Source organism: Salvelinus alpinus, chromosome 17 (assembly GCF_045679555.1).
Source record: "Salvelinus alpinus chromosome 17, SLU_Salpinus.1, whole genome shotgun sequence".
NCBI classification, from domain to species: domain Eukaryota; kingdom Metazoa; phylum Chordata; class Actinopteri; order Salmoniformes; family Salmonidae; genus Salvelinus; species Salvelinus alpinus.
In genome coordinates this window covers 6,303,569-6,315,232 of record NC_092102.1, presented here as the reverse complement: position 1 = coordinate 6,315,232, position 11,664 = coordinate 6,303,569, and the positions used below count along the sequence as shown (strand labels likewise).

At 42.6% G+C, this 11,664-nt stretch overlaps 2 protein-coding genes across 7 annotated transcripts; one reads left to right on the top strand and one right to left on the bottom strand.

Moving 5' to 3' along the window:
* Nucleotides 1–944: 944 nt before the first annotated feature.
* LOC139542035 (putative nuclease HARBI1) lies at nucleotides 945–4,282 on the bottom strand. 3 transcript variants are annotated; one of them, XM_071347008.1, is made up of 11 exons: nucleotides 3,930–4,279; nucleotides 3,666–3,842; nucleotides 3,514–3,575; nucleotides 3,345–3,431; nucleotides 3,216–3,257; nucleotides 2,973–3,147; nucleotides 2,858–2,893; nucleotides 2,205–2,759; nucleotides 2,020–2,135; nucleotides 1,812–1,923; nucleotides 945–1,717 (listed from the first exon to the last, which is right to left on the bottom strand). In XM_071347008.1, exons 8-11 carry the CDS (start codon nucleotides 2,674–2,676, stop codon nucleotides 1,347–1,349), a joined length of 1,071 nt encoding a protein of 356 aa, XP_071203109.1. In that variant the 5' UTR covers nucleotides 2,677–2,759; nucleotides 2,858–2,893; nucleotides 2,973–3,147; nucleotides 3,216–3,257; nucleotides 3,345–3,431; nucleotides 3,514–3,575; nucleotides 3,666–3,842; nucleotides 3,930–4,279; the 3' UTR covers nucleotides 945–1,346. The 3 variants fall into 3 exon arrangements, 2 of the variants coding, with proteins under 2 accessions (XP_071203109.1, XP_071203111.1); XR_011668456.1 differs by lacking the exons at nucleotides 2,020–2,135; nucleotides 3,930–4,279 and having other exon boundaries at nucleotides 3,666–3,830; XM_071347010.1 differs by lacking the exon at nucleotides 3,216–3,257 and having other exon boundaries at nucleotides 3,666–4,282.
* Nucleotides 4,283–5,627: 1,345 nt separating this feature from the next.
* On the top strand, nucleotides 5,628–9,341 carry LOC139542036 (putative nuclease HARBI1). 4 transcript variants are annotated; one of them, XM_071347011.1, is made up of 10 exons: nucleotides 5,631–6,357; nucleotides 6,445–6,621; nucleotides 6,712–6,773; nucleotides 6,856–6,942; nucleotides 7,030–7,071; nucleotides 7,140–7,313; nucleotides 7,393–7,428; nucleotides 7,527–8,081; nucleotides 8,363–8,474; nucleotides 8,569–9,341. In XM_071347011.1, the coding sequence occupies exons 1-7, from the start codon at nucleotides 6,183–6,185 to the stop codon at nucleotides 7,426–7,428; spliced, it is 753 nt and encodes a 250-aa protein (XP_071203112.1). In that variant the 5' UTR covers nucleotides 5,631–6,182; the 3' UTR covers nucleotides 7,527–8,081; nucleotides 8,363–8,474; nucleotides 8,569–9,341. The 4 variants fall into 4 exon arrangements, with proteins under 4 accessions (XP_071203115.1, XP_071203112.1, XP_071203113.1 ...); XM_071347014.1 differs by having other exon boundaries at nucleotides 5,628–6,621; XM_071347012.1 differs by having other exon boundaries at nucleotides 5,650–6,357; nucleotides 7,030–7,313.
* The last annotated feature ends 2,323 nt before the right edge of the window (nucleotides 9,342–11,664 follow it).

Here is an 11,664-nt window from a genome sequence, read left to right as displayed (position 1 = left end):
GTGTGCAAATGGAGTAAGGAGGTTAGGCAATAAATGGGCCATAGTGGCGAAATAATTACAATTTAGCAATTAAACACAAGTGATAGATGTGCAGAAGATGAATGTGCAAGTAGAGATACTGGGGTGCAAAGGAGCAAAAATAAATAATATGGGGATGAGGTAGTTGCGTGTGGCTGTTTACAGATGGGCTGTGTAGAGGTGCAATGATCGGTAAGCAGGGGCCTGTTGCACAAAACTAGGATAAGGGATTAAGCCAGGATATCTTGGTGATCCTGGCTCAATTGATCCGTAATCCGGTTGCACTAAAGATGGATAGGGGGCAGGAGGATATGTTATGGTATAAATTACCATGGAGATTTATTCTGTGGAGCTAGCCTGCTCCAGACCAGGCTAAATTCCAGGATCTATTTAATCTCATCCCTAATGTCAGTCAGCAGTCACCACAAATGGAAACCAATAGTTATTTCACTGCTCACTATACATTGTTATCACATATAACTAGACCCACTGTTATTATTTAAACGTTTGTGATCATTAATTTCAATGAATTTGGATAAAAAATGATTTTTAGATGATGTTGCTATCATTAGATAATTTACAGTTTCCCATAGACTATAAGGCTATATATAAAATGATAGAATATTAGGGCCACAGAGGGGAAAAAAACACAAGTCATAATATTGTAACCAGTTGTTTTAAAGGAGGACAGTTGTTAAAATGACAGATGTGGGGCATTTCGTGAAATTGTACTTCAGTATGGTTTCATAAACAAAGACATGCTGATGTGCCAGAATATTAAGTATCACATTGTCATAAGTATCAAAACTGTAAAAACAATATGTAGCTTTTCTGCAGAAAGAACCAGCCTCATAAATTTATGACTTTATCCTTTTTCTTCAGTGTGGCCCTAGTACTCTGTCATATAAACAAATACACATTCCATATGAATATAAAAACACAATGTGTAACATTATGTTCCTTTATTGAATAAGGACAAAACAAAGCAGGTAAACCATCAGCTCCTTTCGAAACTGAAGTCACAGTGACTCTACAAGATGGAAAGCACAGAATCCAAGCATATTATACAAAATGATACATACACATTCAAAGGTCTGTATATAACACACCCTGCATGTCTGCACACTAAAATAAATGCAGGACAAATCCATACACATCAACTGAACAGACAAATGAATGGATGCAGTAGCCTCCCTGCAGCCTTGTATTACACACAGTATACCGCACAAACATCATAAGAGGCCAAATTCGTCAAAAAACGAACCCAAAAAAACCCAAATTCCTCTGCCACCGCAGGACATATTTAACCAAAATTTAAAGCACACATACTAACTAAAATAATTCAACACATATTGGTCCCTCAGCAGCCGACCACTGTCGTCATCAGGGAAGATTGCCGGATTGTCCCAGTCCATGGCTGGTGGCACTCTGGGGGCCCTCTCCTTCCTCAGGCAGGCCACATTGTGGAGGACAGCACAAGCCACAGTAATATCACATGCCCTAACAGGGCTGACCCTTAATTTGTGAAGGCAGTGAAAGCGTGCCTTCAGGAGGCCAAAGGTCATTTCAACTCTGGCCCTGGTCCTGGCATGGGCATGGTTGTAGGCCTGCTGTGCTTCCTGGGGGTCTGTGAAAGGTGTCAGGAGAAAAGGCTGGCAGCCATACCCCCTGTCTCCCAGCAACACACCAGAGAATTCACCTGTCAACACAAAATCTCATCATTACTACCTCATAAACACAGTGATATTCTTGACACAGCCATGATGGTTATAAATAGGGGTTGTGTGGCTTACCTTGTGATAGGCACTGATAGATTTCAGAGGCCCGAAAGATTCTGGAGTCATGGACTGAGCCAGGCCATTTTGCCACAACATTGCTGATCACACAGTCAGCATTGCAGACCATCTGAAATCATAAGATGAGGAATATTACACCAATCAATGCACATCACTGGCAATGCAGAGTGTTCGTCAATGGACAATATCAAAAAGTTATGTTCACCTGAACATTAATGCTGTGAAAGGATTTCCTATTCACAAAATCGGCCTCATGGGCACCTGAGGGGGCTTTTATCCTTATGTGTGTGCAGTCCACTGCACCAATGACATTGGGGAAACCTGTCACACAAAGTAATGAGTATCCTACTATGTGTTAACAGTTGTCCTGTAATTTGTAGATCCTCTTACCTGCAATCCTATAGAACTCCTCTTTGATGTCACAGAGTCTTCTGTGGCCAGGGAAGGAGATGAAGACATCTGCTAATGCTTTGATAGCCAGACACACACTCCTTATTGTGCGGCAAATTGTGGCCTTGTTCAGCTGTTCTGCATCCCCCACTGAGTACAGGAAGGCTCCACTAGCAAAAAAGCGCAAGGCCACACAAACCATTTGCTCCACACTCAGTGCATGGCTCCGTGCAGTGCGGTGCTTAATCCTGGGACCCAGTAGTCTGCATAGATACCTGATGCCATCTGCAGAAAACCTGTATCTTTCATATAGATGGTCATCAGGGAAGGCCAGTGGGTCCAACCGGTCCCTGAAGACCCTTTCTCGCCTGAAGGCTCTCCTCAGCACAAGTGCTTCTTCATCCACCACATCTCGCACGAATGGGCATGCCATTGTCAGAGCAGAAAGGAACACACAATTTTGGGCCTTCATATAGGCTAGTGGCCACACCTGGTGCTGGGGGGGTGGGCAAAAGAGGGCGATGCCTTATAACGATGACTTGGTTGTACTGATTGCTGGGAAAATAAAAAAAACCTTAGAAAGATGCCACCGTCCTGTGTGCTCACAATAAGAGCTCATATGTCATGGCTCACTTGACTTTACGAGAATATACCTAATTTTTATTTTGAGCTGTGTCATCTTCTTGGAGCTGGGGGAGGAAAGAAAAATAATGATTAATACATTTGTGTTACAGTTAGCATACAGTGTACATTGAAGGCATATCTCACCTCCCTCTCAAGTTTTTTTATTTCAAGGTCCAGTTTCCTAATTGTCCTCTTTTTTTATTTCGGACTCCAGTGCAAGATTTTCCATCTTTTTCTTCTTGTACTGAATGTCTATGTCTGCCAGTTCTATTTGGCGCCGGAGGTGGTTGCCATACAACTTTCTGATAGCTTGTGAGCTCTGTGAACACAATACAATTAGCGCAGCTGGAATTTGGCAGGATGTGGTGTCCTTTTATTAATACACACTATGTTGCCAGGCTGGTTTTCCCACTGTATAGCATCTGGGTCCTGTAAAAGAAATTAGATTTTTTGATTTTGATGAGGACTCCTCACCATTGTAGAGTAAATAGTACTTTCACAGTCTTGACATGATACCTCATGCCTTCTGGAATCCAGAGAGATGGTCTCCTCCTCATCATCGTCTCCATCATGTGCTGTTGCTGCTGCACTGGGGCCTTCACCCTATCACATTTAATCGGATTCATATTGAAGCTAGTAGACAAGACATGCCAGGCCTACAGTATGCCTTTGATGGAGTACTCACTGGATCAGCATCGTCTGGTGCTTGTGCTGGTGGCTCTAACAGGAACACAGTGCTGCCAGACACTGCAAGGCAATAGGTAAACCAAAGTCAGACAGTCCAAATTGATTCAATATGAATGTGGTTGTATCCCATGTAGAGATGGAAGGACATACCTTGAATGAAGCGGGTGGCATCTTGGGAGGAACCTATGCTCGTCTCTTTCCCCCCAGGGATCCCCTCTAAGACGGGCCTGCCTTTATTTAGCTCCAAGGCCATGTCCTCTGCTGGGGTAAGGTCAGCCTTTGGTGACCCACCACCCGTGCCTTGTCTGTGGGTATTCTTTTTCACTGCTAAAACAGTACAGACAATGTGTGAGCAGGCACCTTCTGGGTACAATATATGCTTGTGCTTTGTTAAATATTAGTCAGGGACCATACCATTCTGCAGAATGTTCTTGTATTTGATTTTGACCTGCTGCCATGTCCGTTTTGGCCCGTTCATGTTTAATCTACACACACACACACACACACACACACACACATTTAATGGAGTCACACTGCAAAAAATTACTTGGTATTTTTGTCTTGTTTTCAGTAAAAATATCAAAAAATTTATCATAGCTTTATACAGTGTGATGGAGTTACTTTACACAATTTCACTCATATCTGCAGTGCATTTCAATTAAAAATTTAACCGTTTCATAATTACAGTACAACTGCATTTTTGGAGATGTGAATTAAATATTTGAATTGTAATTGTGATGTTTCAGCGGAGCGGTGAGTGTGTAATTGTGCACTACTTACGCATTCAGGCGGTCTGCATTACTTTGCCACGCTTTTTCTCTTTGCTTTATCACTGTGGCGGTGTTGCCTTTCTTCTTAATTATATCTTTTACCTCCTCGTATGCCTCCATGAGGATTTGTGCTTCCGACGGGGAAAAGTACGCGGCTCTAGTTGCCATGGTAAATCAGTTAATCTGTGATCTGTGGCGGGGTCTATTTGAGTGAGCCGTGAGCGCGCACCTATCCAGGATTGGTTTCACCTGGCTTAATGAATCCGTGTCTGCTCATCCTGGCTTGGTCTTTGTGCAACCAATTAAGCCTGGACGCACATGTTTTGGCTTCATTGAGCTCAGCTGAGTCATTTATCCCGGATGTCTTAATTCTACTTTTGTGCAACAGGCCCCTGCTCTGACAGCTGATGCTTAAAGTTAGTGAGGGAGATATATATATGAACCCAATGACCGACCAATCGAAATACTCTTAGTCCCTCTTAGTATGAAAATCAGTATCAATCCCATGTCAAAGGATAAACTACTGAAAACAGAAACAAACAAATGGATCAACCAGATCAATCCCACTTTTCCACCTGGCACCTAAATGTGACTTCTGTCAAACGATCACGCCAAACTGCATTAGGTTTAGATCTACCAGGATGGGCCTTTGACATAGTCTGGACACAGTCAGGCCACTGAATATGCATAAGCAATGTAAAGAGATGGGGTGAATGGGTGGGGGAAAGTACATTTTACACAAATTACCTTCATAATATCAAATGTGTGTGTCTGAGGGGAAATTAACGTTCATACAGCCAAAAGGGTTAGAAAATTACACCAATATCAGTGGACAATTTGCACTAATGTAAATAAACATAGATGGGAAAAAAAATTATTTTTTTTGCTGACGTGATGAACCGCGAAGGGAATATAAATATTTACCATCTAAACCTTGTGTGACCTCTCACCTCTGGCTGTAGAAGTGTTCTTCCTAACCAGTCCCTCAACAGCTCTCTGACTGAGCTCCACCCTCACTGGGTCTTCAGAGGAGAGGAAGGCTGAGGAGGGATGGAAGGATGTAGAGCTGCTGTCTGACAAAATCACTATTTTAGTAGTTCATTAAAGTAAATAAGGCTTTATGACTGCTGAATACCAACTATCAATCACTTCGATCATGTATTTTCAGGTAGAGATACATCCTTGGGACGTCCCTAACCCATTGAAGTTGACATTTAAAAGGGTTAAGGTTAGGGGTTAGGGTAGGGATGTCCCAAATATCCCAGATAGCATTGACCATCGTGCATTCTTCTGTCTTTTTTACATAGCAGGTGAAGGATTCTGACTTCAGGGGCCTGTTGCACAAAAGTAGAATTAAGACATCCGGGATAAATGACTCAGCTGAGCTCAATGAAGCCAAAACATGTGCGTCCAGGCTTAATTGGTTGCACAAAGACCAAGCCAGGATGAGCAGACACGGATTCATTAAGCCAGGTGAAACCAATCCTGGATAGGTGCGCGCTCACGGCTCACTCAAATAGACCCCGCCACAGATCACAGATTAACTGATTTACCATGGCAACTAGAGCCGCGTACTTTTCCCCGTCGGAAGCACAAATCCTCATGGAGGCATACGAGGAGGTAAAAGATATAATTAAGAAGAAAGGCAACACCGCCACAGTGATAAAGCAAAGAGAAAAAGCGTGGCAAAGTATTGCAGACCGCCTGAATGCGTAAGTAGTGCACAATTACACACTCACCGCTCCGCTGAAACATCACAATTACAATTCAAATATTTAATTCACATCTCCAAAAATGCAGTTGTACTGTAATTATGAAACGGTTAAATTTTTAATTGAAATGCACTGCAGATATGAGTGAAATTGTGTAAAGTAACTCCATCACACTGTATAAAGCTATGATAAATGTTTTGATATTTTTACTGAAAACAAGACAAAAATACCAAGTAATTTTTTGCAGTGTGACTCCATTAAATGTGTGTGTGTGTGTGTGTGTGTGTAGATTAAACATGAACGGGCCAAAACGGACATGGCAGCAGGTCAAAATCAAATACAAGAACATTCTGCAGAATGGTATGGTCCCTGACTAATATTTAACAAAGCACAAGCATATATTGTACCCAGAAGGTGCCTGCTCACACATTGTCTGTACTGTTTTAGCAGTGAAAAAGAATACCCACAGACAAGGCACGGGTGGTGGGTCACCAAAGGCTGACCTTACCCCAGCAGAGGACATGGCCTTGGAGCTAAATAAAGGCAGGCCCGTCTTAGAGGGGATCCCTGGGGGGAAAGAGACGAGCATAGGTTCCTCCCAAGATGCCACCCGCTTCATTCAAGGTATGTCCTTCCATCTCTACATGGGATACAACCACATTCATATTGAATCAATTTGGACTGTCTGACTTTGGTTTACCTATTGCCTTGCAGTGTCTGGCAGCACTGTGTTCCTGTTAGAGCCACCAGCACAAGCACCAGACGATGCTGATCCAGTGAGTACTCCATCAAAGGCATACTGTAGGCCTGGCATGTCTTGTATACTAGCTTCAATATGAATCCGATTAAATGTGATAGGGTGAAGGCCCCAGTGCAGCAGCAACAGCACATGATGGAGACGATGATGAGGAGGAGACCATCTCTCTGGATTCCAGAAGGCATGAGGTATCATGTTAAGACTGTGAAAGTACTATTTACTCTACAATGGTGAGGAGTCCTCATCAAAATCAAAAAATCTAATTTCTTTTACAGGACCCAGATGCTATACAGTGGGAAAACCAGCCTGGCAACATAGTGCGTATTAATAAAAGGACACCACATCCTGCCAAATTCCAGCTGCGCTAATTGTATTGTGTTCACAGAGCTCACAAGCTATCAGAAAGTTGTATGGCAACCACCTCCGGCGCCAAATAGAACTGGCAGACATAGACATTCAGTACAAGAAGAAAAAGATGGAAAATCTTGCACTGGAGTCCGAAATAAAAAAGAGGACAATTAGGAAACTGGACCTTGAAATAAAAAAACTTGAGAGGGAGGTGAGATATGCCTTCAATGTACACTGTATGCTAACTGTATCACAAATGTATTAATCATTATTTTTCTTTCCTCCCCCAGCTCCAAGAAGATGACACAGCTCAAAATAAAAATTAGGTATATTCTCGTAAAGTCAAGTGAGCCATGACATATGAGCTCTTATTGTGAGCACACAGGACGGTGGCATCTTTCTAAGGTTTTTTTTATTTTCCCAGCAATCAGTACAACCAAGTCATCGTTATAAGGCATCGCCCTCTTTTGCCCACCCCCCCAGCACCAGGTGTGGCCACTAGCCTATATGAAGGCCCAAAATTGTGTGTTCCTTTCTGCTCTGACAATGGCATGCCCATTCGTGCGAGATGTGGTGGATGAAGAAGCACTTGTGCTGAGGAGAGCCTTCAGGCGAGAAAGGGTCTTCAGGGACCGGTTGGACCCACTGGCCTTCCCTGATGACCATCTATATGAAAGATACAGGTTTTCTGCAGATGGCATCAGGTATCTATGCAGACTACTGGGTCCCAGGATTAAGCACCGCACTGCACGGAGCCATGCACTGAGTGTGGAGCAAATGGTTTGTGTGGCCTTGCGCTTTTTTGCTAGTGGAGCCTTCCTGTACTCAGTGGGGGATGCAGAACAGCTGAACAAGGCCACAATTTGCCGCACAATAAGGAGTGTGTGTCTGGCTATCAAAGCATTAGCAGATGTCTTCATCTCCTTCCCTGGCCACAGAAGACTCTGTGACATCAAAGAGGAGTTCTATAGGATTGCAGGTAAGAGGATCTACAAATTACAGGACAACTGTTAACACATAGTAGGATACTCATTACTTTGTGTGACAGGTTTCCCCAATGTCATTGGTGCAGTGGACTGCACACGCATAAGGATAAAAGCCCCCTCAGGTGCCCATGAGGCCGATTTTGTGAATAGGAAATCCTTTCACAGCATTAATGTTCAGGTGAACATAACTTTTTGATATTGTCCATTGACGAACACTCTGCATTGCCAGTGATGTGCATTGATTGGTGTAATATTCCTCATCTTATGATTTCAGATGGTCTGCAATGCTGACTGTGTGATCAGCAATGTTGTGGCAAAATGGCCTGGCTCAGTCCATGACTCCAGAATCTTTCGGGCCTCTGAAATCTATCAGTGCCTATCACAAGGTAAGCCACACAACCCCTATTTATAACCATCATGGCTGTGTCAAGAATATCACTGTGTTTATGAGGTAGTAATGATGAGATTTTGTGTTGACAGGTGAATTCTCTGGTGTGTTGCTGGGAGACAGGGGGTATGGCTGCCAGCCTTTTCTCCTGACACCTTTCACAGACCCCCAGGAAGCACAGCAGGCCTACAACCATGCCCATGCCAGGACCAGGGCCAGAGTTGAAATGACCTTTGGCCTCCTGAAGGCACGCTTTCACTGCCTTCACAAATTAAGGGTCAGCCCTGTTAGGGCATGTGATATTACTGTGGCTTGTGCTGTCCTCCACAATGTGGCCTGCCTGAGGAAGGAGAGGGCCCCCAGAGTGCCACCAGCCATGGACTGGGACAATCCGGCAATCTTCCCTGATGACGACAGTGGTCGGCTGCTGAGGGACCAATATGTGTTGAATTATTTTAGTTAGTATGTGTGCTTTCAATTTTGGTTAAATATGTCCTGCGGTGGCAGAGGAATTTGGGTTTCTTTGGGTTCGTTTTTTGACGAATTTGGCCTCTTATGATGTTTGTGCGGTATACTGTGTGTAATACAAGGCTGCAGGGAGGCTACTGCATCCATTCATTTGTCTGTTCAGTTGATGTGTATGGATTTGTCCTGCATTTATTTTAGTGTGCAGACATGCAGGGTGTGTTATATACAGACCTTTGAATGTGTATGTATCATTTTGTATAATATGCTTGGATTCTGTGCTTTCCATCTTGTAGAGTCACTGTGACTTCAGTTTCGAAAGGAGCTGATGGTTTACCTGCTTTGTTTTGTCCTTATTCAATAAAGGAACATAATGTTACACATTGTGTTTTTATATTCATATGGAATGTGTATTTGTTTATATGACAGAGTACTAGGGCCACACTGAAGAAAAAGGATAAAGTCATAAATTTATGAGGCTGGTTCTTTCTGCAGAAAAGCTACATATTGTTTTTACAGTTTTGATACTTATGACAATGTGATACTTAATATTCTGGCACATCAGCATGTCTTTGTTTATGAAACCATACTGAAGTACAATTTCACGAAATGCCCCACATCTGTCATTTTAACAACTGTCCTCCTTTAAAACAACTGGTTACAATATTATGACTTGTGTTTTTTCCCCCTCTGTGGCCCTAATATTCTATCATTTTATATATAGCCTTATAGTCTATGGGAAACTGTAAATTATCTAATGATAGCAACATCATCTAAAAATCATTTTTTATCCAAAATCATTGAAATTAATGATCACAAACGTTTAAATAATAACAGTGGGTCTAGTTATATGTGATAACAATGTATAGTGAGCAGTGAAATAACTATTGGTTTCCATTTGTGGTGACTGCTGACTGACATTAGGGATGAGATTAAATAGATCCTGGAATTTAGCCTGGTCTGGAGCAGGCTAGCTCCACAGAATAAATCTCCATGGTAATTTATACCATAACATATCCTCCTGCCCCCTATCCATCTTTAGTGCAACCGGATTACGGATCAATTGAGCCAGGATCACCAAGATATCCTGGCTTAATCCCTTATCCTAGTTTTGTGCAACAGGCCCCTGATCTTGAAAATATGAAATATCCTTATTCATGTCACTGTTTGAGAGGGGAATGTAGAACGTTTACATTGTCAGAATGTGTTATTGTTAGACGTCAGGGATCCTATGGAAGGAGAAGGGCCACAGCCTGGTACAAGTCAACAGGACAGCCGTGAGGTGGGGAGGAGAAGGGCCACAGTCTGGTACAAGTCAACAGGACAGCCGTGAGATGGGGGAGGAGGGAGGAATTTAGGCCGAGGTCAGATGAAGTGAGGAAGAACTGATGTGACTAATGTTCTGCCTAGCAACAGAGGTGTAAGGAGGAGACTCAGCATAAAGGGTTAAATACCAGCGCTTGTGTGAATATGTCTTGGTCTTATGCAGCTGTGACTCAGTGGGTGAATAAACTTTGTTTGAGCTTTACTTATCGTCTGAGTTTTTACTCTTTATTTAGAACTTAACAGGTGTAAAAGAAACACAGACAAGACAAGTAAGTGCGCAGTCAATTATGGTCATTGTAGTTAATTACAACGTTTTATGCGCTAAACTATGTAGAATATTGGCTTGTACTACATCACACAGTTCAGTCTGGGTCTGATTTATCTCTAGAGAAACTACAACATCACACAGTTCAGTCTGGATCTGATTTATCTCTAGAGAAACTACAACTCCCTACTACATCACACAATTCAGTCTGGGTCTGATTTATCTCTAGAGAAACTACAACTCCCTACATCATCACACAATTCAGTCTGGGTCTGATTTATCCCTAGAGAAACTACAACTCCCTACTACATCACACAGATCAGTCTGGGTCTGATTTATCTCTAGAGAAATTACAACTCCCTACTACATCACACAGTTCAGGCTGGATCGAATTTATCTCTAGACACTCGCTTGCTTGGCCCAATTCAGGGAAGCATTGATCTACTTCAGTGTCTAGAGTGATTTCCTGTTGTTTTGACACCTCACTAGAAGAATAGAATAACTAGCTGTTGCTACAGAACGAGACGACCAATTCACAGTTAGTCTGTGTCTTATTCTCCACACACGTACACATACCAAGATCACATGTTTTCTATATGCACAAGATAGTTTGACTATATAAGGCTTCTGAACTCCTTGTGTCATCGAGCTCTTGGCCTTCCACCTCAGAGTGTAGGGCTGACCAGCTACATTATTGCAATTGTTATCAAATAAAGGTTGATTGTTTGAAGAAATGTCAGTCTCTTCTTATTGGTTAGAATTTCCACCACAATGTGCAGTAGGCTTTTTCAATACCAACAATGATAGACTAGATCCATTCTGTTGTTGATTTACTTCTGTGTTTTGAGTTGTTATCCTGTTGCATCACGCAACTTCTGTTGAGCTTCAATTGGCAGACAGACAGCCTAACATTCTCCTGCAAAATGTTGATAAACTTGGGAATTCCTTTTTCCGTCAATGATAGCAAGCTGTCCAGGCCCTGAGGCAGCAAAGCAGCCCCAAACCATGATGCTCCCTCCACCATACTTTACAGTTGGGATGAGGTTTTGATGTTGGTATACTGTGAATTTTGTTCTCCACACATGGTGTTCTGTGTTCCTTCCCAAAAACTCAACTGTAGTTTAATCTGTCC

Bases quoted from the DNA above. Each gene is read 5' to 3' on its own strand.
- LOC139542036 (XM_071347011.1), top strand. From the start codon at position 6,183: ATGATAAATGTTTTGATATTTTTACTGAAAACAAGACAAAAATACCAA. The intron at 7,072-7,139 runs GTGCGTATTAAT...TTGTGTTCACAG, and splicing joins AAAACCAGCCTGGCAACATA to AGCTCACAAGCTATCAGAAA. The intron at 7,314-7,392 runs GTGAGATATGCC...TTCCTCCCCCAG, and splicing joins TAAAAAAACTTGAGAGGGAG to CTCCAAGAAGATGACACAGC.
- LOC139542035 (XM_071347010.1), bottom strand. From the start codon at position 2,676: ATGAAGGCCCAAAATTGTGTGTTCCTTTCTGCTCTGACAATGGCATGC. The intron at 2,136-2,204 runs GTAAGAGGATCT...TTTGTGTGACAG, and splicing joins GGAGTTCTATAGGATTGCAG to GTTTCCCCAATGTCATTGGT. The intron at 1,718-1,811 runs GTAAGCCACACA...TTGTGTTGACAG, and splicing joins CTATCAGTGCCTATCACAAG to GTGAATTCTCTGGTGTGTTG.